Source organism: Mirounga angustirostris, unplaced genomic scaffold (assembly GCF_029215605.1).
Source record: "Mirounga angustirostris isolate CCGP_5_RB_7025 unplaced genomic scaffold, mMirAng1.0.hap1 SCAF_5, whole genome shotgun sequence".
NCBI classification, from domain to species: domain Eukaryota; kingdom Metazoa; phylum Chordata; class Mammalia; order Carnivora; family Phocidae; genus Mirounga; species Mirounga angustirostris.
Genome location: NW_026991713.1, coordinates 1,802,203 through 1,828,957, shown reverse-complemented (window position 1 = coordinate 1,828,957; position 26,755 = coordinate 1,802,203). Strand labels below are relative to the sequence as shown.

General features: G+C 62.0%; 1 protein-coding gene across 1 annotated transcript in view; it reads left to right on the top strand.

Annotated features, from left to right (window-relative positions):
- TAFA5 (TAFA chemokine like family member 5) overlaps nucleotides 1-26,755 on the top strand; it is a 122,127-nt gene that overhangs the window by 45,369 nt on the left and 50,003 nt on the right. The window contains exon 2 of the mRNA XM_054505497.2: nucleotides 2,223-2,372. Coding sequence (XP_054361472.1) covers nucleotides 2,223-2,372 — 150 coding nt within the window. The remainder of the gene's footprint in view (nucleotides 1-2,222; nucleotides 2,373-26,755) is intronic.

Below are 26,755 nucleotides of genomic sequence, written 5' to 3'. Positions count from 1 at the left end.
TTTATCGTGGCCTACGGACCAGCTCAGGTGCGTGGCTCCCCGTGATCACATCTTCAAGGCTTTATCCACTGTTGTCACAGAGGACTGTTCTGTCCATCCCAACATTTTTCCTTTTGTTGCATTTGTCTACTTACCCTGTTTATTTTTACTTCATTCTCTGTGCAGTATGTAATTTTTCATGTAATTAGCTGACCGAAGTCCAAGCGTGCAGCCGAATCCTTCCAGGGAGGTGGCGCTGGGGCACAGCCCGTGGACGGGTTTTGCTCCACACGGGGAGGGGTCCCAGCATCTGGGGGGGTGCCCAGGAGACCCCCACTGGGCTCCTGTGCCGTGCCCCCAGCAAACCCCCTGTGATCCGCGGTAGGCTCTGGTCACTGCACACAGCCCATGCGGAGCCCAGGGCTGGGCGTGCCTGGTGCCCACCGCCGATGCCCCCGTGACTCTTGGCTCTCACCCAGACGCAGCACCCCCAGGGGTCGAGGGTGGCCTGGGCAGCTCCTAGCTGGCCGGAGTGGGTGGCTAGTCCTCATGCTTCGTTGTGCCGACTTGGGTGACCCCTGCTTTGGACGCAGCTCCTGGCTGGGCTGGAGACCTCCAGGTGACACAGGTGAGAGAAAAGCAGGGTGGTCTTGTGCGGTGAGCTGCCTGGAGGACCCAGGGGCCTGCCTGGGGGAGAGCCCTGCAGTGACAGCAGTAGTGTGGATGAGGAAGGACCCCAGGACTGAGAAATGCCACCCGGGAGCCCCAGGGTGCTGCCTGTTCGCCCTCAGCAAGGAGGGAGTGGCCCCCTCCCCACCTGCCCCTTGGGCCCTGTGGCTGGGCGTCATTTCCTCGTTATTCCCTTGTTCTGAGGGGCAGCCCACCCCCCCTGCACTGTCCCGTCTCCCTGCTGGCCCCCACGTGATGGACAGGCAGGCTGGGACCCCTGCATCTGGGCATCTGTATGAGGTTGTGCTCTCAGTTGTGGGGAGCCCCTCGGGGCACCGTGCCATCTGCTTCGCTCGCATCTGCGTCCCAGGGTCCAACATCACAGACAGCATGCAGTAGGTGCTTACTACCTGCCGAGGGAATGGACGCACGAGGCTGTGAGTGAGTGGGACCTCCGGTGGTTCTCCGGAGTGAGCACGCAGGGAGAGGCGTGGCTGTGTGGCCAGGGGGCAGCCGGTGACCCGGCCGGGGATGGACCGGTAGTGCTCGGCGGAGTGAGGGACGACCTCCCGTCTCCCACGGGGCGAGGTGGCCGGATTTTGTCCGGTCCGTCCTCCGTCCAGAGCTGACACCGTCTTTATCGTCCGAGTCAGCTTTCGGCACTTAGCGGAGCCCACGCTGGTACTCCAGGCAGAGGGATGTCCTATGGAAGGCGGGGTTCTGCGTCTGCTGGGATGTGGGCCGCATGGGCCCTCGGCCAGACAGGCGCCCCCGCTGTGATTTAGGAGACGGGAGGGGGAGGGGGGGGCCACTTCACTGGTTGACTTGTCCCCTGCAAAGTCAGCGTGTCCCTTCTCTGCGTGCCGCGCTGGCCCAGAGACAGACCAAGGCCACAGCACCCTGCTGTCCCCAGTCCTGTGCCCACGAACTCTGGGGAGCTGGGGCCGTGTCCACAGGGGAAAACAGGAGAGAGGGGCACATCCGGTAGCTTGCGTGTGCATCTCACGTGCTAAGTGTGCATGTGTGTGTGCACCAGCCTGTGTGGGGGAGGGGCGGCCACGGACGGCCCGGCGTGGAGGGTGACAGCCGCGTCCCTGCCGCTCTCAGCCAGCCCTGTGCCGACAGGGAGTTTCTCCCTCACCGCCGTTAACAGACCCGGGGGAGGGTCCTCACGTCCACCGCCCTCGGGCCAGGTGGGCGCAGAGACTCCGGAGCCAAGCGTGGGTTTGGATCACCGTACTGCGCGCAGTCTGGTTCCTTCCATCAGACGCCCGGCAGCGTCACGCGGCCTTTCATTTCCGGGCGTGGAAGATGGGGCCACGTTTAATTTCCTGCCCGTCCCGGCAGGGCCTCGCGTGCCACCGTGGGGCCGTGTCCAGTGGAGGCCGCAGGCCCGACCCGGCGCTCGCTCCCTGGGCGTGTTTCCGACGACGTCCTTGAAGGTGTCCGAGACGGGCGCTCTGGGGTGGCGGCCTGCCTCCCCGCGGCCAGCAGGGCGCCTCCGAGGCCGGGGGGGCTGGGCGGCTCGTCCCCCAGCCTCACAGACTCAGCTCATTCCTGTGCCTCTCTTGCAGGTCAGCTGGCTGCCGGCACGTGTGAGATTGTGACCCTGGACCGGGACAGCAGCCAGCCTCGGAGGACGATTGCCCGGCAGACGGCTCGCTGCGCCTGCAGGAAGGGGCAGATCGCAGGCACCACGAGAGCCCGGCCCGCCTGCGTGGACGGTAAGAGCCCACGGCCAGGGACCCCCTCGAAGGCAGGGGAGGCGAGGTGCCGCCCGACACAGCCCACCCCACCCCTCCCCCAGCCCGGGACGTCTGCAGAGGCCTCCTGTTCTCCGGGTCAGGCCTGGGGCTGGACAGTCCCCATGGGGTGACTGCTCCCCGGGCAGCGTTGGCTTGTCTGCAGCGTGGTGTCCGCAGGGCTGTGGGTGGCGGGGAGCCGGGGTCCCGGGCGGCCTGCGGGACTTCCTGGCCCCTTGGTGCCGCCGTGGGCAGAGGGAGCGGATCCCGGGCCATGCCGTCCGCCGGATGGGCTGTGGCTCGGGACGCGGTGACGTCCGTCCCCTGTGGCTTCTCGCTGAGGCTGCGTGCAGGAGGTGGGCTCCTCCTGCTTCGGGTCTGGCAGGCGACAGGCACCCGCGGGCCGGCCCCATCCCCCTCGGGCGGGAGGGAGGTGGTGACGGCGTCCCCACGGCCACCGAGGTCAGGCTGTCCGACTGCCGAGATGTGCCGTGCTAACGTCCTTGCGGAAGGAGCTCAGAAAGGCGCCTCGTCTGAGGCGGTACCTTTGGGGATTGTCTTTGAAACAGAATCACAGACGTTCTTGGAAAAGTACAGGGAAGCCCTCAACGCACGGGGCGCGTGCACTGGTCGAGGGGGCTGCTGTGGGCCGTCCAGCGTGAGACCGGGCCTCCCTCGGTGCACAGCGGGGCCTCCCCGCGGGCTGGGAGCGCCGGAGGCAGGCGGGGCCCTGCCCAGAGCCCTGTGACCAGAGCAGGCGGCCTTGCAGGGCTCCCGTGGCCAGGCCGACAGCAGCTGTGGGCTCCCTGGGGTGGGGAGCCCCATGCAGGGCTGTGCTGAGGCCTTGGTTCCTTGGGGCCTGCAGGAGGTGTGGTCGCAGCCTGACAAGACGGCCGGGTCCCAGCGGTCAGCCGTGCCCTTCGCGCCCCAGCAGCCTCTGCATGGGGCTCTGGGCGCCTCCCGGGTTCAGCTGCCTTTGCTTGGGAGCCCACTTCCTGCTGACCTATGACCCTGAGACACACACAGCCCTCGGGAAGGTCACCTGAGGAATGACAGCTGGTGCCGAGCAGGGGCTGGGACACCTTCAGGGCTCAGAGCACATGAGCTTGGAAATTCACTTGCTCCGGTGGTGGGGCCGCTTTGGGAGTGAAGACCCTAGCGTCACCGGGGGCAGGTTTCTAACAGGCCAGGCGGGCCCCAGGGTGGCCCCCAAAGTCAGAAAGGCCCCCAGGGAAGGGAAGAGTAGAGCCACAAGGTCACCTTGGGGGATGGAGACTGATTGGCTGATCGGCTTGGGGTCCCCGTGCCCCAGCATCACCGATGAGCCTGTCCTAGGACTCTCTGGGATCGTGGAGGGGCAGTGAGTCTGCTCTGGAGCTCGGGCCCCTCTGGGCCTCTGGCAGGGCAGGGGAGGAAGGAGCAGGCCCGGCGCAGCCACACCCCGTCCAGATGCCCGGGGCACCTTTGGGGCTGAGCTGGCGGCTCCACCTGGCTGAGGGGGTCCTGCGGTACCCAGAGTACCCTGGAGGCCCCGCAGGCTTCCGGCTGACCGCCCCCCCAGGCCCAGCGTCGGCTGCCTTCTGGCCCCCACGCCCTGAAGGGCTCTGTGGGGAAGCAGAGGCCGAGGCGGGCGGGAGTGTCTTGAGGATCTGGCGCTCGTCGCGGAGACCGGCTTTGTGTTAAGAATGGTCGTCTGTCCTTATTAGAAACGTCTCTCCGTGGGCATCCGGGAGGAGGCGTGTGACTGAGCCCGCAGGGGTGTGGCTGCTGGCTGTGGATTCGGGGCCTCCGTGCTGCCGAGCCTGATTCCGGGGGAGCTCGGGCCGGCCTTCCTAGCTCCCAGCGAGCTGCATTCCTCCCCGCGCGTCCCGCCCTGTCCGGCTCCCCAAACTGGAACAGGCCGCCTGTGAGGCGAGCACACCTCCCTGCTGAGGCCGACTGATTCTGCCCCGGGCCGGGCGAGGGGCGCGGGGTCCAGGCAGACGCTCACAGCAGCGCCCCCGCCTCTCTCAGTCCTGCGAGCCTGCGGGGAGAGTTGGGGTCAGAACTGAAAACTAATTGAATCTGGGTCTGCTCATCTGAAACCACATTCTTGCCCCTCTCCTGCGAGCCTTCCTGCGCCTCGGAAACAGGGTCCCAGGGACCCAGATTAAAACCTGGCTGCTTCCAGGGGACGCCAGACAAATTAGTTGGCTCGTGTTCTGCATGGTGGGCATTTTCCCGGCTGCCGCCTAATTTAATTTTTGCTCTTCTATTTTCTTGCTCTGTGTGCATAGTAAGTTTCCTCACGTGTGGTGGTGGCTGCGAAAGAGACGCCTTGAGCCTTGTTGGGTTTGTTGGAATCTGTGTGAGCCGAGTTTGAACTGGGACGGTTTAGGCTGACCCTACTGTTCGCTCAACAGGGGAGCTCGGACGCGTGGCACACACCTGCGTCTGCGCACGTTTGTTCACTTAGTAATTGACTTGCTAATTCATTCATTCCCTCATTCATTCAGATACAGTGTGTGCTCCAGGGGGATTGACTCTGCTGCGGGGTTGGGGCCCAGATTGTGGGGCAGGGACTGTGGGACCCCAGAGCACGGCTGTCTCTTCCTGTCCAGGGCACTGGTGAAGCTACATCTGCAAGGGAGCATTTGAGCAGGGTATTGAGGGATGAAGAGGAGCTCGCTGGGGAAGCTTCCTTTCCTGAAAGGAGGGGACAACTCCTGGCTGTGTCTTTGAACCCCAGGTGTTTCTGGGTGGATGTCTCCCCAGCCTGTATTTGGCAGTGCTGTGACCCGCTAGACCTGTGTGGGACAGGAGGCTCTGAAACAAACCGCAGTCCTCTCTGCAAGGCCGTGCGTCCTCAACACAAACACGGGCCCTCCAGCTTGCCTCCGGGGCTGTCCCTGTCGTGGACACCGCAGTCAGTGCTGTCCGGGCGCACCGGGCCAAGCTGCCTCCACTCGCAGCGACGGCTCCGTGAAGCCCCGAGCTCCCCTCGCCCTGTGGGCAGGAACGTGCAGGCCTGGGGCCTCCGTGGGGCTGTCGTGAGGACCGAGGCGCTGGCCCCACACCGCAGCCCTGGCCGGCACACAGCAGGAAGCCACCGACCCTGTGGTCCTTCTCAGGGAAGCAGCCTCTGTCTTTGTACGGGGAGGCTCTTCCTCCCATCAGCTGGCTTCTCATGAAACTCTTGAAAGGAATCAAAGCAAAGAACGGAGGGCGCCTGGGTGGCTCAGTCAGTTGGGTGGCTGCCTTCGGCTCAGGTCATGATCCTGGAGTCCCGGGATCGAGTCCCGCATCGGGCTCCCTGCTCGGCGGGGAGTCTGCTTCTCCCTCTGACCCTCCTCCCTCTCATGCTCTCTGTCTCAAAAAAAAAAAAAAAAAAGTTAAAAACAAAGCAAAGAAAGGAGGTGGTGCCCGGCCCCCAGCCATGGGGGGAGAGGAGAGGTGCGTGTCCCTGGGAGCCTGGGGTGGGGGGCCATGTCTGAGCTCCACGCAGGCCTGTGGTGAGGGCCGAGGAGCGGGAGGGTGACCGGGGTTGGCACTCTGTCTGGAGAGGCTCCGAGGAAGTGACCGGTCCCGTCAATGCCCGGCCAGCCAGGCTCTCCGACATCCTTGCTGGGCCCCTCTGGCCGAGAAGCCCACCTGTCTTCCAGGGGTGGCCTTGCCCTTTATTCCTGAGTGGGGAATACAGCACGTCATGTGCCCTCACGGGAAGTTCAGAACTTGCAATGTGCCCCTCCTTTCCAGGGGAGCCTGGGGTGCCAGGAGTCCCGGGGCGGAGTGGAGGGTCTCATCTGCAGTCCCCCATGCGCTGGCGGGCTGAGCCCCCATCTTCATCCACAAATGGGACGTCGTCGACTCTGCACGTGAGGTACAACGCGCAGACGCCTTTTCTAAACCCCTACCTGCTTTACCCGACTTAGGGAACCAGCATCCCCCGTACGTTCTCGCCAGCAGTGGGTGAGACCCGCGTCCCAGGCACAGCCTGGGTGCCCTGCCGATGACACACAGAGCAGGGCAGACGTTGGGGGGCTTGTGTGCAGATGGGTGCTGCAGAGCATGGGGTCCTCTGTCGGGGGGAGGTGAAGGTCCAGAGATAAACCCACACGCATTCCATCAGCTGACGGTTGACAGAGGTGCTGGGACCACTGGAAGCCATGTGCACTGCAGCAGAGCTGGACCCCTTCTCCCGCCGTGGACGGAAGCTCACGGGATATGAATCAGAGACGGAAACTATAGAAGTCGTAGAAGAAAACAGGGTGAATCTTCACGACCTGCGTTGGCGAAGGATTCTTAGATCTGACACTAAAAGCACGAGCAACGAGAGAGAGAAGAATGGATAAGGGTTCCATGAGGGATGGAATGGCCCGGCCACATGACAGCGCGACATGGAGCCGGACCGGTTCCCAAAGCAGCTGCACAATTCTGCTTTCCCACCCGCGGCGCATGAGGGTCCTGATTCTCCACGTGCTCCCGGCGCTCGGGACGTGCTTCGGAGGACACCATTGGGAAGGTGGAAAGACAGCCCACAAGAGGGGAGAGAGGATTTGCACATAACATGGCCGGGCCGTTCCATCCCTCGTGGAACCCCAGGTGCTCACCGAAGAGCAGGGAAAATGTGTGTCCCCACAAACCCTTGCACACGGATGTAAAATGTGTGTCCACACAAACCCTTGCACACGGATGTTCTCAGCCCCGTAAACCTGCTGGACCAAGAGCGGAAACGCCCCAAATGTCCGTCAGTGGATGAGTGACCGAGCACCGTGTCCGTGTAACGGAACACGATTGAACCATAAAAAGGAGCGACCCACGCTACAACGTGGAGGGACCCTGAATCAAAGCTGCCGGACACGAAAGGACAGACACGGTGTGAGTCCGTTGACCCGAGTGTCCGGAACAGGCAAATCTGTAGGGCACGAAAGCAGATGAGTGGTTGCGGGGACGCTGGCGGGCAGGCGGGACGGGGAGCGATAGGCAGCAAGCACCGGGCTGTTTCCAGGTGGTGAGCATGCTCTCACCTGCCGGTGGGGGCACAGCCCCGAACACCACACGAAGGACTACGGGCGACGCACTCCAAGTGGGTGAGTTGTCGGGTGTGTGAGTCACGGTGCAGGGGTGCTCTCAGCCTCCCAGGACGAAGGTGGATTGGCGGGGCCGGCGGGAGGCTCGGGGCCAGCGCTGCCCCATCCACCTTGGTGGCGAGGACAGAGGGGTAGGACGGGGGCCGTCCTGTGGCTGGAGACGGTCGGCCGGGAGAGGCTAGCGTAGACCACCGTTTCTCAGGCTCTTGGTGGAGAAGGGCTGACGTTTGTGAGACACGGTGAAAATAAATCACTGGAAAACAAGCCTTCAGCAGGCACTCAAGTAGACGTCTATTTTTGTTAGATTCAGCAGACCCTGGGTTACACTGGATATGCCTCCATTCAGCACCGACCTCTCCGGATGCGGGCGGTGGGGGTGTCCAGGCCCACTTGGGGAGCTCTTTGGCTGAGTAGGGGGAGGGAGGCCTGGGGGCTCAGAAAAAAAGCCAAGGGGAAGCACCCTGAGGCCATTTGGATGCTGGTGGAGGGCATGGGGTGTTCCCAGGATGAGGGGGCACTGGAGCTGGCTGGTGGTGCCCAGGATGTAGGTTGTGGGGCCCAGAGGAGGAGGGCAGCTCCCCATTATGAAGACTGCATGGAACCGGAGGTCTGGACCTGGGAGGTGGGGCTGGTACCTTGTTTCTCCATCAGGTGGGAGGCTGGGGGGCCAGCAGGGCTCTGATCTGGGAAGGGAGGCAGGGTGTAGACAGGTGGGCGCTCGGCAGGTCCCCCCATCTTCTGTCCTTCTTTAGGGAGGAAGATGGGGGCTGTGTGCAGAAAGGCCCAGCCCAGGGATGGTAAGCACCTCGGGCCCCTGCGGCAGCCCTGCCGGGGAGAGGGGGTGCATGTGGCCGCTGCCGGCCCCAGCCTGCCGGGCGCACGGGCGGGGTCCGGGATCAGGAACGAACTGGGGCCCTGGCGCCCACTGGCTGCACCCACAGGGGTACTGGCCTCTTACTGCCGGCCCATTGCTTCGTGAGTCCAGTATTACTGCAAGGGAGAGAACCAGTCATTTTCCAGAACCTGCTGCCTTTACCTGGACGACTACACAGTGGCTGGCCGTGTGGCCACTTGATGTTTATGGAAAGAGATCAGAAGATCAGCCTGTTGCCGCGGGGGGCTCTTCTCCTATCCCAGACTCTGCTGGGGTCCCCCACTGCAGAGCCGCAGGAACACCGGGGCCTGGGTGACGGAGAGAGAAGGTGCCAGCACTCACACCAGAGGCTGTGTGTGTCACCAGATGGCAGCCTGGCTGGGGGGTGCGGGGGGGCAGTTTCCAGGCTTTTCCGGGCCCTGATGGGAGGGGAGAGAGTGCGCTGGGGGCAGCTGAGCAAAGTGGTGTGAACACACCCAGCCAACTGTGACCCACGCTATGACCCCACACTGTGACCCCAGGCTGGACCCCAGGCTGGACCCCGGGCTGTGACGTCAGGCTGTGACCCCACACTGTGACCCCAGGCTGTGACCCCAGGCTGTGACCTGGGCTGTGATCTCAGGCTATGACCCCACCCTGTGACCCCAGGATGTGACCCCACGCTGTGACCCAGGCTGTGACCCCAGGATGTGACCCGGGCTGTGACCCCCACACTGTGACCCAGGCTGTGAACCAGGATATGACCCAGGCTGTGACCCGGGCTGTGACCCCAGGATGTGACCCAGGCTGTGACCCCAAGCTGTGACTCATGCTGTGACCCCAGGCTGTGACCCAGGCTGTGACCCAAGCTGTGACTCCGGGCTGTGACCCCGGGCTGTGACCCTGGGCTGTGACCCCAGGCTGTGACCCGGGCTGTGACTCCGGCTGTGACCCTGGCTGTGTGAACAAGTCCTGTTCCAGCAGCTGCTGTGTGCTTCCAGGAGGGGTGAGAAGCCGGGCCCAGCTGGGAGCACCCGTGTCTCCCTGAAGCCATGGGGGGAGCGCTGAGGGTGGGGTGCAGAGACAGAGGCATAGATAGGAGGAGGGGGTGTCACAGGGCAGCAGGGACCTGATGGGCCCAGGTGCAGCCTGGCAGCTCGGGAAGGCTTCTCGGGGCGGCTGAGCCCTGCATCCGGGGAGGTGGCCACACCCCCCCGCGGCTGCTCCCTGGGCTGCGCCCGAGACTCCGGGGGCCTCCAGCTGCAGGCCTGAATGAGAGAGAGGGCGCCCCACATCCACGTCCGGCCCTGTCCGGAGCCCCAGCCCCATCCACCGTGAGGACATAGCCTCTGAAGGGGCGGGTGGGATACAGAGTGGACAGCAGGCCTCCGGGCTTTGGGGGGAAAGCTTTTACGTGTTTCCAAACCCAGAAAACCGGTTGTAAGGATTTCAGTATAGTTAGAAACGTGTGTGTGCGTAGCTGGGCGGCCGTGGGGCCTCCGGCAGACCACCGAGGCTCTGTGAGCTGGGGGTGGAGGGGCCGCAGAAGGTGTGAGCCGAGAGGCAGCCCTACCAGGCCTCCTTCACCACGGGAGGACGCCCTCCCTCCCCCCACGGTGTTGCTCGTGTTGTGGGGTCCACCAGAACTGCCCCCGTGGGGTGCTGGGGCAGGCTTGCGGTAACGGGAGAGTGTGTTCAGTGTTCGGGGTCTCGTGAGCTGTTACATATAGTCAGTATTAAAAATTAAGTCACGTTAGTATACCTGAGTAAATTAAAGCCAAAGATATCCAGGGGTGCCTGGAGGGCACAGTCGGTTGGGCGTCCGACCCTTGGTTTTGGCTCAGGTCATGATCTTCCAGTTGTGAGATCGAGCCCTGCATCAGGCTCTGTGCTCAGCGGGGAGTCTGCTTGAGACTCTCTCTCCCTCTCCCTTTGTCCCCCCCCCCAAAAAAAGTAAAATCTTAAAGAAAAAACAAAACAAAGATACCCATTTTGGAACAGTAGAAAAAGAAGAGCAAACTAAACTCAAATCTGGTAGAAGGCAGACCGTAATAAAGACTAGAATGGAAATACCTAGAACGGGGAATAGAAGCGATAAGGAAAACCAGCTAGACCAGAATTCTTTGAGGTAAGCAAAATTAGCAAACCTTTAGCTCCACTGATGAGAGAGAGAGAGAGAGAGGAAGAGAGAGGACTGCGATCACTCGGGAATACAGGAGAGGACCGCCCACTTCACAGAAGCATGAAGGGTTAAGAGAAACACCGTGAACAACTGTGTGCCCACACGTCACGTAACTTAGATGAAGCGGGCACGTTCCCAGAAACACACACGGACTCAGGAAAATTGTAAGGAATTAGTGCCAATCCTTCTCAAAGTCTTCCAGAAACACAGATGCAAGAGGACACGCTTCTGACTTGCTCTGTGAGGCAAGCGTCCCCCTCACACCAAAAGCATCAGGCAGAGACATCGGGAGGACTGTAGGCCTCCTGGGTGTCGAGGCAGAAGTCCCCAACGTGGCGCTGACCCACAGAACCCACGGGCACACTGGGAGGGCTACAGTCCCTAGCAAGTGGGACTCACCGTGGGGTGTGAGGTTGGTTCCGCATCTGGAAGATGCCGTACCCACAGAAGCAAGAACAAAACCCCTGTGATCCTCTCAGTAGCTGCAGGAAACCCATTTAACGACATCCGACAGCGTACTGTGGTAACAACACTCAACAAACCAGGAAAAAGAGAGCTTTTCACCGTAACAAAGAGCATGTAGGAAATGCCCGCACGCGACGTGGTCCTCCGTGGAGGGAGACTGGATGCTTTGGCCCCGATTTCAGGAGCAAGACGTGTGCTCATCACTTCTCTTTGGCAATGTCCTGGAGGCTGTCGCCTGGGCAGCTGGGCGGGAGAAATAAGTAAAAGGCTGACTGGAGGGGGAGAAGTAAAGTTGTCAATTCACAGGAGATGTGATCTTTCGTAAATAAAATCTTAGGAAGTCCACACACATGCTTGGAAATAAGAAAGGATTTCAGCAAGGTTGCAGGATACGAGATCAATATACAAAAATCGAATTTCTCTGCAGTGGTGGTGAACAGTCTGAAAATGATCCTAAGAAAACAATTCCATTTACAGTCACCTCAAAGAAACCCAAAATAGTCAAAAATAGACGTAACAAGTGTCAGAGTCATGCTCTGAAAGCTGTAAACCAGAGCTGTGCTAATAACGTGACTTCCCTCATCCTATACATTTTAATCAGCCTCTGAGAACGATCAGCATGTGCAAGAAGACAGATCTTTGAGGAAACGCTCTCCAGGAAGCCCAGCGCTGAGGGGCCCCGGCGTGGGGTGGGAACCCGCGTGCTCTGACTGGGCCCGTTAGCAGGGACGCGCACGGCATTAATTGGGCAAGGGGCGGGGGTCTGCACTGATGTCCAAACACGTCCACAGGCCACCTCCACCCTGGGCCAGCGTCTCGGCTCAGGGACGTCGCAGCCGCGCCTCGTTGCAGGGCGGTGGGATCCTGCCACCCCACGCTCTGCCCAGGCTGATGGAGGCAGGGCCCCTTCTGAGGTGGCTGACTGCTCGGTCGCCTCTGGGAAGGAGAGCAGGAGGGCGCCCTGCTCTGGAGCTGATCGGCATGGGGGGTGGAGGAAGCAGGAAACACGAGTGCAGACTCGGGCTGCGGCATCCAGGGAGGGCTTCCTGGAGGAGGTGAGACCGGCAGCCATGGCGGGGGCCGTGGTTGTCAGGAGCAGGTGGGCGTCACCAGGCAGCGCATCCAGGGAACTTGCTGGCTGCTGGGTAGCAGGTGCAGTTGTGGGCCGAGTCCGAGAGCCGTGCCAAGTGTCCCCCAGTCTTCCTGGGTGTAGAGGAGGGACACAGCGGCCCTTGCCTCCAGTGCGTACCCTTGTCCACACGCACACACACCCAGCACAGCTGCACACCTATGCTCGGCACCATGGCCTCGGTCCCCGCCTGGGCTGTGGGCCAGTGGAGGGGTGCCCCCAACCACCGTGTCCGCCCCGCCCCGGGTCTCCAGGGACCTGTGGAGGGAGAAGCGTGCACGCAGCCCTACTGGCCGCTTCCAGGCTGAGTGCAAGGGAGGAGGGCACGGGGAAGCTGGCCCCGCGGGTCGTGTCCCTGTCCCTGGCGGGGACCCCGCTCAGGACGGCAGACAGACTCAGGCACTGTTGCAGGCACCACAGGGGGCCTGGACGGAGGAGGCGCTGAGCTGGGTGGGGCATGGGTGCCCCTTGCCCTGCCCGCCTTCCCTCCCTGCGACCACCCTGTCCGTGCTGTGTGAGGCCTGAGCTGCTTTTGTCTCCCCTGTGGGGCGGCGTCCCTCTCTGGCCGCGTGCGGTGGGGCTCTGCTGAGGGCCGGGACCACCAGCGGTGTCCGCGTCTCCCAGAGCAGGCCCTGCTTTAATGAACACGGAGCCCTCCCCCTGTCTTTGATGTTATTGGAGATTTCGAACTCAATTAAACTGCGTGATGAGAAAAAAAATCAAAGCCAGGGAGATTCTAGATGACATAATTTTATTTTGATCTTGGGAGAGGCTTTGATCATGGGATATCGGGGTGATGGGGAGTGTGCCTGTCCCCCCACACCCTGCCGGTTCTGGGGCTCTGTGCATGGATGGAGTGGCAGCCCTGGTCACTCTGGGGCCCCCTGGACGCAGGTCCCCCTCCCCGTGCTCCCCAGGCTGGCACCGGCTTCCAGGGAGGCTGGGGCGGTGGAGGGAGGAGGGGCAGGTCTCTCTGATCAGGCTCCGTAGGCCTGCAGGGCAGGGACTGATTGCTGCGCGCTGGGAGCCCAGATGCTGGCTGGCGGCCTTCTAGAAAGTCTCTCCCTGCCCCCAGACAGTAAATCTGCAGCTGCAGGAGTGGACGCGGGGAGAGATCAGCCTGGTGACAGTCGTGACAGCGATGGGCGGCGCGGGAGGCCGAGGTGGTGGCACTCGCTGTGGGGGAAGGGAAGTGCCCGACCCAGGGCTGGAGGCCGCACAGCATGTGCAGACAGGTGCCTGGAGCGCTCGGCCCCACCCTGGCAGGTGCGAGTGCACCTGTGGATCTGTGTGTGGGTGCCCAGGGGCGGGTGGACAACTCACCTGGGTGGGTGTGAAGGTGAGCAGGTCAGCAGGGAGGGACGAGAAGGCCACTCAGGACACAGGACAGGGCCGTGCTCCAGGAGCTCGAGGCGGGGCGGAAAGGTCAGGGCCTTGCCTTCCTTGTGCTTGGGGGCTGTGCGTGGTGGAAGGAAGGAGCTGAGGGGGAACAGTGGGCTCTTTTAATTATTCAGGATGTCTGGCAGGGTCCCAGCGGCCACGGCTCATGCCAGAGTGTCACCTGACTGATGGCAGAGAAGGGCCCAGCCGAGCTCGCCGCCAGAGCCTGATGAGCCGAGGGCAGGGTGCACAGGCTCCTAGGATTCAGGGGGGCAGGACGAGGGTGGCTCTCAGGACCCGCCAGAGGGTCCCGGCCTGGGCCTCAACGGTTTTGCACTGCTGGGCTTTTACTTTTGTCATTTTAAGTGTCCAAGGCTCATCGTCGAGCCGGTTGATTGAACACAGATCGTATTTGTAACTGGGAAGGGTGCAGTATTCACGTTGCGAGGCCGTAGGCTGGGAAGCAGGGTGCCGGTCCCGAAGGCCAGGTGGGGACTGCAGGCTGAGGGCCCCACGGTGGGGCTCCGTCCCCCTGGGCCTGGCTGCCCAAGTGACCTGGACTGATCACCTCCCCAGCCTCTGCCCCGTCTCCCGAGCTCCAGGGTTCGTGGAGCGCCGGCCTGTGAGACTAACGGGAAGAGAAGGAATGCAGAAGTCAGCACGCAGCGATTCATGTTTGCCTGCGGGCGACACAGGCCCCATCACCTCCCGGCCGCGGTGAGTGCAGACCGCAGGCCGATCTGCTCATGGACATGTCTCCCCCTGAGCACTGCCTCTGAAAGCTGAGTGCGCCCAGGAAATGCCCCAACCCCTCGTCTGCACACACGCCCCGCGGCTCAGGAAGCGCTGTTTCCCCGGCACCGCTGGCCTCGGCGACCCTATGCGTCTACACCAGCATGGTCACACACGGTCCCAAGGAGGCCCCTGTGGCCGCGCTCAGGAAAGGTCGCAGGACCCTGCGCGGGATTTAGAAGCCTGGAGCAGCTGTTTGTTCCCTTTGAGGACCGAGATACAGCGCGGAGCGGCGTGGGCGCACTCTGAGCGCAAGCCTGGGCGCTCCGGGCCCGCCGAGCCACGCGGGCCCCCTCGCGGCGGGTCCCCAGAGGAACTGCGGATTCGCCTACTCCGGGGAGTCCCGGACGGGGAATCGGTGTGTGGGCGGGCTCTCCGCACTCGGCTTCTCCCCTTGGGTCTGTGAACCGTCCGGGCGGGTAGCGGCATTTTGTTAATCTTCCTGCGCTCTAGAATCTCACGGGAGGACGGCACCTCCCTCCTCTTGTCCGTTCAGCAGAAGACGGCGGCGTTTGGGCGCACTCAGTGTTGGGCCGCTATGGATACGGCCGCTGTGAACACGTATGTGCATGTCCTCGGCTACAGGCACGCGCTCGTTTCTCGCGGGCGCGTCCCTGGGAGCGGCGGACACGCGATGCGGCCCCGCGGAGCCTCCCTCCACGCGGCCGCACCGCCGAACCCGCCCGCCGCGCGCGGGTCCCGTTGGCTCCGCATCCTTGCGCGCTGCTGGGTGTGCAGCACGTCTCCGGGCGGTGTGGACACGCCTTTTCCTCTGTTGAGCCGTGACGCCGGGCAGGATTTCACAGGCCCGTCCAGCAGCTGGGTCACGTCTTTTGGGAGTGTCTGTTCGAGTCTCCCGCCCTTTGTCTTTGTCAAAGCGCCTTGCCGGCACGTTCTCTCTATTCCGCACGCCAGGCCTGTGTGGGTGATGGTGTTCTGCTAATTTCTTCTCTCGTTCTGTGGCTGGCCTTCCCGTTGCTGGCCGGTGAGCCGGGACGAGCAGAAATCCGCAGTTTTCCCTGGGGTGACTTACCAGTCTTCCCTCCCCGGGTCACGCGGCCCATGTCCCGTTAAGGAAGTACGTCCTCCCAAGGCCGCGGGGCCTCTCGCAGCCTCTTGCGAGGGCTCTGCCCCAGCGCGTCGCACGCGGAGGCCTGTGACCCGCTGCTGATTCATGTTTCACGTGGTCTGAGATCAGCCTCGGATTTCATCTTGTTCTCCGCATGTGGATATCCGACAGGCCGAGCATCATTTATTGAAAAGCTCTCCCCTTTTTCACTCATAACGGTTCTATGTAAAGCACTAAAATACATTTTGAGGCAGAATGGAAGAGATAGGTCTCATCCATGATTACATTATACCTAATTAGCTGATCATCCCTTACCGTCTCCGCGGCTGATGGCTGGAGCCGAGACCAGCGTACTGTCCGCACTCTCGCCCCCTCCCTGCTGGTACTGAGCTCAGGGAACCTCTGCATCTCGGTCCCTCCTCCGCCTTCATGAACTCTTGGCGGGGGGCTTTGCAGCGGGGAAGTAAGGGGGAGTGCTCCCCGGGTCCCCCAACACCCCAACGCTGTGTCCAGCCCAGCCCTGGCCTCGGGGCCCTGCCGCGGGGTGGGGTGCTGGTCGCCTTGAGGGGTGGTCTTCCCAGCAGCCTCTCCGGCAGCTGGACCCTCACCCCAAGAGCAGGGCAGACGGGCAGAAGAGATGTGCGGCGAGCTCCCCCATCCAGGGCTGTCAGCCTGCTCAGGGCGGCCAAGCTGCACCCCACAGACACTGGGGGGGTCCTCTGTCCAGTGCAGGGAAGCCCAGGGCCCAGCCCTGCACAGAGGGTATGCACTCTCCTCTCAGCCCTGCAGAGAAACGGGCCTGTGTCTTGTTTCACGAGGTCTGGCTGGAGCAGGTAGTTTGTTTTTAATTGATACGCTTTATTTTTAGAGAAGTATTAGGTTTATGGGAAATCAGCAGGGACTAGAGAGGGTTCACGTCCTCCTCCCTGTGCAGTGCCCCTGATTACTGGCACCTGTGTGTGTCACACTCGAGGGGCCAACGTGGACACACCAGCACTAGCCAAATCCTACAGTCGATGTCCGGCTCGGTCTCCGTGTCGTACGGATTGGGCTTAGCCACACGCATCACGTCAAGGACCCAACATGTCAGTATCTCACAGAACACCTGTCCTAAGACCCACTGTCCGAGCAGGGGCCCTTCCCCAGGGCTGGGGAGTGTCCCTGTAGCGGAAGGATGGGCCCTGGGGTCCAGGAGTAGGCCTGCCCCCAGCTTAGTCCCATGGGCACCGGGCTCCATGCCTGTGGCCGGCACCTTCCTCCTCAAGGTCTCTAGGGAGGCTGCACGGAGTCTGCCTCTTGCCTCTATTTCCCGTCTGGCCCTTCATGCTGGGCAGCCAGGCGGGCGGGGAGGCGGGAGGCGAGGAGCCAGCAAGGAGTGCTGGTGCGTCCATGTTGGCCCCTCGAGTGTGTGCCCCCAAGGGCAGGCCACACTCCCAATCTCCCCACCCAACATGGAGGGGCCAGTGTTGGGGGAGCTGCTGATTCCGGGCGGCCTCGGTGGGGGACCCAGGGGGGCCGTGGCCACGCAGGACCTGGTGCCGGACACTCATGGACGGGGTGACCTGGTGCGTCCAGAGACCCTATAGAGTGGCCGCCAGCCACCTGAGGGGTGAGGTCGAGCCCTGAAGACAGGACCTGGGCTGCTTGCCCCCACGTGCCCCAGGGTGGTCCACTCCTGCTGCAGAAACGCCCAGAGTAGCTGAGTTTCCAGATCCTTCCATCCTCACTGGCTGTCCTGATGGGAAGCCCAAATGTGAACCCCGGAGGATTGGGGACGCAGAGGGCAGGCGGGGCAGGACCCCTGCTCCCTGCCCACCTTCAACTGGGGCGTCCCTGGCTGGGGCTGGGGGAGCAGGCCCTGTGTGAGGAGCTTGGTGGAGGGGAGGGTCCCGGGCTGGGAAGGCGCCCGGGTCTGGTGCCCTCTCCAGCAGCCGGTGCTCTGGGGTCCGAGAGGGCCTGCTCGTGCGCGAGACCAGGCCTGGGGCTGGCTCCCGCTCCCATGGCACCATTATCCCTCGGTCCTTGGCCTGCGATGAGGGAGCGCGGATTGCAGCAAGAGCGACGGTGGCTCCGAGTCAGGTGGCGGACTCAGGAAGGGCCTGGAAACTTGAAGTAGCATCCCATCTCCTGACCCAGCGTGACTGGGATCTTGACGTGCCTGTGGCCTTGTTAGTTCCGACGTGAAGCTGCACATTGGTAAAGCGTCTTCCACGCTAATACCGCGCCCGCTTCTGGGCTGGCCCTGTCCCCTTGATGTTTATTTATCTTGCGGGCTTTACCTGAATACTGATGCTCCTCAGAACGCCCACACTGCAGTATATCTTGCCGCCCATTTAATTCAATTTCTCCTGTATTCTGACTGCTGACAAAAGCAATCGGCTTGCGGCCGCGGGGGCGTGGAGTCCCTGCCGAGAGCTCCACGCGGTGAGCAGGTGGGCTGCCCGTTCTCCACCTCGCGGCCCCACCACAGCTCCTCCTGCCCTGACTCACATGCGCCCAGCCCAGCGAGGACGCAGGCGGGAGGCCGGGGCGTCCGCCTTCTCGGGCTGTTAGAGATGAGAGAACGGACCAGGTGCGCAGAGCAGGGCTTGACCCGTCTCCAGAACTACAAAGGAGGGGGGACCCGCGTTTCAACACACCTGACCTTGTCTGCACCGAACCCAAGACCCAGTCAGGCTGTAGGTACCCCGGCCCCCACTTTGAGCCCGGTCAGAGGTGCCTCTGCAGCAAGCGAGCAGTCATTTCTGGAAGGGCCGTGGGCCGTCCAGCCAGGTGCGTCCTAGTGGGGGAGGGAGCCCACAGCCCCCGGACCTGGTCTCAGGCCGCCTGGAGGAGAGAGTCTGCACTGACCTGCCCGTGCTGCCAGATTCCCAAGACTGCATGGGGCGGGTTCCCTGTGGAGGAACCCCTGGGAAAGGGTCCTGTCAGCATCTGTCCCAGGAGATGGCAGAGCTCGGGCCGTGGACCCAGATGGTGCAGACCCCAGGCCGGGCTGCCTCTTGTCTCTCCATTCAGTTAGTCGGGAACAGAGAGACGCGACCTCCGTGCCCAGGCCTGGCGGCGTGTCCCTGCCCTCTGTCCAAACCCGTGCGAATCACAGAAACGGGGGATGGCACAGAGTGGGGTGCATGGACTCTGACCCCAGGCTACGCATTGACGTCCTCCAGACGGGGCGGTGCGGGCGTCCCCTCTTGACCATGCTCTGCGACCCTGGTGTCCTCAAGGGGCAGGCATCCGCTGCCCATAATCCCGTAATTGGCGGCTAATGATGGCCTGAGCACTTGGTGGGATGGCCGTCTTAATTGTGGTGTTTATGGTAAATAAATACGGTGTTTGTGACAATTCCTGTATGAAGGGCGTTGTTCCTCAGAAGAGGTCACTGCGATCTGGTGTGGGGGGGGGGCGGTGGAATGTTCTCTTCAGTAAAGGGTCTGGCTGGAGAGGCGCTGGGAGGACGGGCACTGAAGGTGCCGGAGGCCGTGTTCGCTCCAGCCGGGCTTCCAGCTGGCCGGACCCTGAGAGCGCGCCCCGGCCCGACCCTGCGTGAGGCTGGGGGGGCCGGGCTGCGCCGGCGGAGTAGAGCCCAAGGTCGAAGCTCCCGGCGGGGCGGGGCAGGATTCGGAGCTACCGGGTGGCGGCCCCACAAATCTGCCGTCTCATCAGGATGTAGGAAATCGCTGGGCCGAGGCCTTCTGTCGCGGCGCTGACGGCGAGAGAGCAATTCTTGTGTTGGATGAGGGCGATTTTACAAGATGGACCATGATTAACAGCAGCGTCTCTCGAGCAGGCTTTATGGGCCTCTGGTGACTATATTCCGTGTCATAAATATGGCGGGGAAGCACCATTTCCAAAGGCCGGGACAGTTGGTACTAACTTATCTGTTTGAATCAAAAGCCTAAACCTTGTTAAGTCAAACTGCCGTTGCTCATTACCCGTAAATTAGGAGGCCAGAGGGACACATCACCCCCAGGTGTTTATTAGGAAACGCTGGAGGGTCTTTGGTATTCCAGGACATAGCCAGCCCGGGAGGACTGCACAGGCTGCCCGGACACACTTCCTAAATCACGCGCTTGACAGCCGTGTTCCGCAGACGCGCGGGAGGGCCGTGACCTCCGCGATGGCCACGTGCTCCCCGACGCATGACTGGGGCGGAGAGCAAATAGCTGCCCCGCGGCCCTGCCTGGGGAGCAGGCCTCACCGTGACGTGGGCAGAGCTCCTGTGTCTGAGACCCGCACGATCCGTGGTTCCGGGGGCGGCCCGGAGCGTGCAGCCAGCGACTTGGGGATCCGTGCGTCTTGCAGTTAGCTAGTGGCTGTGTGTCTTGAAGGAACCCCTCAACCTCTCTGAGTCGTTTTCTCATCTGTCAAGTGGGCGGAATGCCTGCCTCAGGGGCCAGAGGGGACGTGTCACCCCACGGAGTTTACCAGTCTCGGCCGCCGCGCAGACGTCCATCCCACAAATCCCCCTCTCCTGGGCCTCGATGTTCCTTGCTAATTTCTCAGCTCCTGGTTCCTGGGCCGTCGCGCCCCTGCTGGATCCTGGAGACCCGGTTCGTGGGAAACTGCTCTGCCTCCCGCACACGTGCTGCCCGTCTTGGCCCCGATACCGTCATCCGCTTTCTTTTAATTCTGACCTTTAAAACTAGCGTGAAATACTCCATATTTACAGCAGGTAATTTGGACAGTGGAGAACGACGTAGCTTGAAGAAGAGATTGGGAGGTTTTTTGTTTTTTTTTTTTTTTGGCTCCAAGGAAAACTGCTCTTTGGAAAGAATTACTTTCGCTGGAATTTATCAGGAGTGGGATGCCACCCACGGGAGATTGAGGAGCTGGCGGGGAGCCTGGGACGCGCTGCCCCAGAGCGCGGGCTGGTCTGGTTGTCTTCGTGTGGCCCTCCCACTCCCCAGTGATTCTCTCTGGCACCAGTAACCCCCGCGCCCCGTGCCCCCTCCTCCTCTTCAAATTTCAGAGCTCTTGGGTTCCGAGGGTCCTTGGGCCTATGTTGGCCCTCAGCGGGCACTTTGAACAGAACACACAGGTCGCTCGGGGACTTTTCTGGGCTGTCTTCCCGCCCTTGTCCCCAGTCTTCCCCGTCCGTGGGGCTCAGACTCGGATGCCCAGGCGCGTACCCAGGTGGGGCTCTGTAGGGTCATGAAGACCGTGGTGTGAAAGGCAGCTGGTGCTCGGGACCAGGGGCTGGGCCGAGCGCACCCAGGGCAGGGGCTTGATGGACCGAATCACAGTTTGCAAACCGTGCTTCTGTTCTGCCGCCAGTGTTGGGGGACGTGCGGGGACGGGGGCCAGCAGGCAGGGGGCCCAGTGGTCTTGGTCCCATGACAGGCCAGGGCCTCCCAGCACACGCAGAGTTGAAGCCTGGACATGCTGAAAACATGCAGGAACAAAGCATCGTGACATGGGAAACAACACACAGGCTCGAACTTTTGGGAGGGAAACAAAGAACAGTAAGAGGCGGCAGGTAGGTTTGCCGCTTATCCCGATGATGTGGGGAACAAGCCGAGAAGGAGGAGCCCAGGACCCCCCTCCGGTGTCGGCAGGTTGTCTCTGGCATCACAGGGCGGTCTCTCGTCCCCGTCTTTAGGAACAGCGCTGAGGAAATAGCACTTGTTAAGAACGCGAGATATCCCCGAGCGCAGCCCCCGCCTGTCCCCCAGTGTGGACCGCGCTTGTGGGGAGCACCCCCCGCCGCCCTGCTCTGCCCCCTTCTCCCAGATGGCCTTGAGCCAAGCCTGGGCCCCCGGTTTCCCCTTGTGGACCTAGAGGCCACCGCTGTCATGGAGTCAGGGAGGCCGCCGGGCTCTGCCCTGAGAGCGAGCCGTATCCAGGCGCTGTGTGCAGGAGGCGAGGGTGTCATTCCTCTCGCGGCAGATCTGCCGGCTTCGCCCCAAGCCCAAGAGCCTGCTCGGTTGTGCCGTCGGTGTAGGCAGAGCTGCGAGTAAGTCCGAGTCCGTGGCTCTGTGGCCACCAGCCGTGGCTGATTCTCACGGCAGGGCAAGGGAAGGACGCGCAGAAAGGGCTCAGCTTCGGTCTCCTGCACGCAGCGCCTCCCCCTGCCACCGGCCTGCCTGCGTCCTGGGGCCCTGGATCCCCATTCGAGTCCTCGGCAGCCAGAGGTGGGCAGGGAGGGTGAGAGCCCCCGGACGGAGGGGGGCAGGGCCGCCCCTGCCGGTAAGGAAAGCAGCCCCCGTGAGCAGGGAGCACGGGCCGCGGGGGACAGACGCCACCCCGAGGGAAGGCCCACCGTGGCCGGGCGGGTGCAGCTGATGCCCTGGGCTGCCAGTCTGCGTCTGCACACGCCGTGGCCCTCACCTCGCAGGGGCCGCGGGTCAGCTGGGGGGGATCAGGTACCCCGGACTCGTCATGCTGCATCCGGCAGCGGCACAAGCCTCGGGACGTCAGGGGCACGCGGAGCTGCGTCCGCCTCCTCTGAGGTCGGAGTGCGGGCAGGGGTCAGGCCGCCAGGTCCACACCGTGCACTGCCTAGTGCTTCCACACGGGCTCAGACCCGTGAGCAGATGGTGTTAGGGCCCGTGGAAGCCGCTGCCTTTGGGAGCGCTTGTCTGGTCTCTGGGGCCCTTTCGCTCCATCGTGCCGTGGCTCAGGACACGGCCGGAGCCTTGCAGACACCTCGGCACAGGGTCCACCGTGCGGGCCTCTCGGCAAGAAAATCAGCGAGGCCGGCCACAGTCCCCTCCGGGCCGGCCTGGGTGCGGAGTTTTGGTGAGGTAAGGCGAACTTGGATCGCGCCATCACCATGGAAACCATACCTACTGTCCAGAACCCTGTTCACCCCGTTTGGAGACTCTCAGACCCCACGGCATTCACACCAGCGAGCAGACAGCTGATCAGGAGATCCTGAATCCCTCTTAGTTACTCGAGCTTTGTAAAGTTCAAAACCCAGGCGAGCAGCTTCCAATAGAGACACCTGTCTCCGATTCCAGGATTAGACGCACTTGCTTGATTTAGTTTGGAGTCGGCGATCTGTTTCGCAAACACAGTGGATCCCGGAGTGTTGTCCAAACACAGCCTCTCCCACATACACCTGATCAAACACCGGCGGATGTCATCTTGGATCGGAGCAACTTCGCACACAGTTCAGTCTACTTTCCCGGAGCCACGGACCTTTTACTGGACCTGGGACACAGAACGTGGCACATGGCTTGCACTGTGCTCTGTGCTCAGAGCCTCAGGAAGGGTGACTGGGGGGTCAAACTCACCAGAGAGAGGCACCGGAGCTCTGACCCCGGGGCCTGGTCATGCAGCCTTGTGGAGAAATGGGTTAGGATGGGGTCCTAAACGTGGGCCCTAAATCTTTGTCAGAAGGGGGAAGCACCTTGTGGAGACGGAGACACATAGGAAGGAGGCTGCAGGACAATGGAGGAGAGATCAGAGGGATGGTTGAGGGACAAGGAAGGCCGAGGATGCCGGCCCCACCAGCACCCGAAGAGGCACAAGGACCCTCCCCCGGAGCCTTCGGGGGAGCCCGGCCCTGCCCACACCTTGGTCTCAGACTTGCCACTCCAGAGCAGTGAAGAGTAAGTTCCTCTTGTTCTGGACCATCAACGTGTGGTGCTGTCACGGTGGCCCCAGGACCCTGGCACGTGACATCTATCCCAGGAGGTGCCCTGGCCCCACCTCTTCCCAGCGGTTCCAGCCTGGCTCCCCCCGCAGGGCGCCTGGCCACGAGCCTGCTCCTCCGTGGCAGCCCTGGCCCCATGCGGCCACTGCTGGAGGCATCCCTCGGGAGAGCCCGGCCCTGGGGTCTGCACTCACCACTCTGATGGCATCCCCTTCCCACCTTCCCACGTCCACCTGCTTTCTCTTCAACCCACACCACCACGGAGTGAGTGCCCGCTGTGCAGACTCTCTTGCAGGAGGTCCAGCTGACCGTTCACCTGAGGTCACCGCATGGCCCTGCTCCTTGGGGGATTGGAGGTCGCCCCCTCTCCCCGTATGTCTCCTTCTTGTCCTGACCTCAGACCTGGTCTGTGTCTAGACTCAGGAGGAGGCCCAGCACCAGGCCGTGGCTCCCCACTCCCACCCCATGCGTGGAGATGGCCGAAGCACCCCTCAGACCTTCCAGGACGTGACGGTGGCTCCCAGAGCGGCCTTCAGCTTCCCCTTGGCCCCAGGCCCTGGGGACAGCAGGTGTTTCCTGCCCAGTGCTGTCCTCCTGACGTGCCCAGCAGCCTGGGTCCCCGAGACCACGGCCTGTGGGAGCCCCAGTTCCACCATGGTTTGGCCTTGGGATGAGAGACGTGACCTCTGAAGCCAGTGGCTTCACCTTTCGGGCACCTGTTACGACACGTGCCTCGTAGAGCTGTTGGTGGGAAGTACTGGCCCCCGAGGCTGCAGCCGGAGTGGCGCGGGCTGGGCGGCCGGTGGCCTTGGGACCCGCTGCATCTCTGCGCTGGGAGCTTCCTGGCGCTGTGCCTTCGTTGGGTGTTTTCCGTGTCCCCTGAAGACTGCACGCTCTGTCGGGGCCACCTGGGGCCCGCGACGACCCGGCCAGGGGTCAGGAAAACCACCACAAAGGCTCCACCTGAGTGTTCTGAGTGGGGACACGGGGGCATTTGGCTTTGGGTGTGGTCTGTGCATCATTGCTCACCGCGGCTCTGTCCCATGTGTCGGGACCAGACTCACGGCCTCGGCAACCAGTGCCCATGTCACGGGGGACAGTGCGATGCCCCGACCGCTCACGGCTGCCTCATCCACGCTGAGCCCACGGCAGGTCCCTTAGTGAGTCCCTGTTCCTCGATCTTCCCGTAAAGTGCGGCTAGTGGTTTAGCGGAGTGACAACTGGCTTCCTTCCCTTGTGGCTCTCCGACTTACGAAACGTTGATGAAGTTGCACCATATAGAACACCAGCTGTCATCGGTGTAATCGGGAACCGACTGTCCTGGTGCACCAGTGAGCTCGGGGAGGCGTAGATGTGAGCCTGCGGCATGTCCCAGTGCTTTGCAGAAACCAGCAAGCACAGTGCTTAATAGTTGAGGTGGATAAGCTCGAGGTGGGGGGTGCTGGTGGTGGAGAGAACCAGGTACCGGGCTCCTGTGCACCCCCGGGCCAGGGGCCTGACCTGCAGAGGCTGCTTTGGTTTGGACCATCCCGATGCTGCAGCTGCCATCCATAGGGGCTGCTTGCCCCCCTCCGAGTGAGGCCATGAGACTCTGTTTGCAGAGCTCGCCTGGGTCCAGTCCAGGCCTGTGCGGCCACCCGTCCCTGCAGCCAGGACCATGGCATCCCACCCCGGGCCCCCACTTCCCCGGCCCCCACTCCGCCGGCCGGGCCAACCTGCTGCATTAGTGCCTCTGCTCACAGAATGCGTTCGAAATAACTACAAAGTGTCAGACTTGCCCTCGATTTTCTAGTTTTTCTAGGGGCCGTGATTCTCCTCACCCTGGAGCAGATCCTTACCTGAAGTCAAAACAACCTGAAGTCACTTTCCTGGGAAGGGGACCAGGGCGTGGCCCCTTGCAGGCCCCTGTGGGGGCAGGGGTGCCTGTGGGCCAGCGAGCCGCAGGGCTTCCTGAGTCTGGGCAGCTGGGTTCAGAGGGACATGGGAACAGGCAGCATTGAACCCAGAAATGGGGGTGTCAGCTGGAGAAACCCTCAGTTACCTGCCTTCCTGGGGAAGAGTGAGCAAAGTGGGCTCCTGGGAGCTTTCCAGTAACCGTTCTATATGAACAGTCTCCTCGTCTCAGGATGTGACCTAAGGAAGGTCCAGAAATGTGGCACCATTTCCCACTCAGAGCTCTGGGCACTGAGGACCCCCGGGGTGTAAGGTCGGCACTGTGCCAGTGAAGGGACCAGCTGTGTCTCTGGAGCGTCCCTGAACCGGTCAGCCCGAGAGGCCCCCCAGGCATCCTTGCTGTGGGGGCAGGTGAGGGTCTCCCAGGTGGTCAGGCCCCATGGTCACAGGCCCGCACCAGGCCAGAGAGGACAGGGCTATTGGAAGACGGAGAGGCTGGGCCTGGAGGAAATGTTCCAGGAACCGCTGGAGCTTCTGGTTTCATGGACACATGGTGGTTCTTCCCCCCCCACTGGAGTGGAGACCCCAAGCCCCTACATCCCGTGTCAGCCCCACGGCTGCCCCACGGCTGCCCCTCCGCAGGTGCTCACATGGTGCTTCCTCACAGTTTGCTCCCAGCCAGGCACAGGGAGCCATAGGCAGAAGCTGTGGAGCCCATGGGCTGTCCCCACTCCCCCCATCACTGCCCACTGACCTTCCTTGTGGACCGCAGGACAAGCTCAGAGGAAGGAGAGGCCGGGAGTCCAGAATCCTGGTCTTGACAGCATATCAGCCATGCATGCTACGGAGTCAGACAGAGGGAGACTGGGTGTGGCCCACACAGCTAGGGATGTCAGCCTCCTCTCCTTTCCTTCTGAAGCTTGCTCCAGAGGACGGGAGGAGAGGAGGCATCCCTGAGGGGTGGGTTCATCTGCCCTTACCAGTAGGCATGACCCTGTCTAATGCTACCACACATCTCTGACCATTGGGGGAAGGAAAGCAAGTTCAGGGGTTCATGGTGCTCAGCACACCCAGTATTTGGGTCAGCAGATGGACAGATGGATGGATGGATGGACATACAGATAGTGGATAGATGGGTGATGGCTGGATAGATGGATGTGTGGGTAGATGGACAGGTGGGTGGATGGATGAATGGATGAGTCGGTAGATGGACAGATGGTGGATGGATGGTAGATGAATGGATGGATGCATGCATGCATGGGTGGGTAGGCAGATGGGTAGGTAGGTGAATAGATGGATGGTTGGTTGTGTATTTGGATCATGGTTGGATGGATGGATAGAGGGATGATGGATGATTGAGATGGATGGATAGAAGGATAGATTGGTGGAGGGATAGATAGATGGGGATGGATGGATGACGGGTAGGTGGATGGATGATGGGTAGGTGGATGGATGAGTAGATGGATGGATGGATGGTTGGATGACGGGTAGATTGATGGATGGATGAGTGGGTGGATGGATGGATGAGTCGGTAGAGGGACAGATGGTGGATGGATGGTAGATGGATGGTAGATGGATGCATGGGTGGGTAGGTAGGTGAATAGATGGATGGTTGGTTGTGTATTTGGATCATGGTTGGATGGATGAATAGAGGGATGATGGATGATTGAGATGGATGGATAGAAGGATAGATTGGTGGAGGGATGGATAGATGGGGGATGGATGGATGATGGGTAGGTGGATAGATGAGTAGATGGATGGATGGATGGTTGGATGACAGGTAGGTGGATGGATGAGTCGGTAGATGGACAGATGGTGGATGGATGGTAGATGGATGGATGGATGCATGGATGCATGGGTGGGTAGGTAGATGGGTAGGTAGGTGAATAGATGGATGGTTGGTTGTGTATTTGGATGATGGTTGGATGGATGGGTA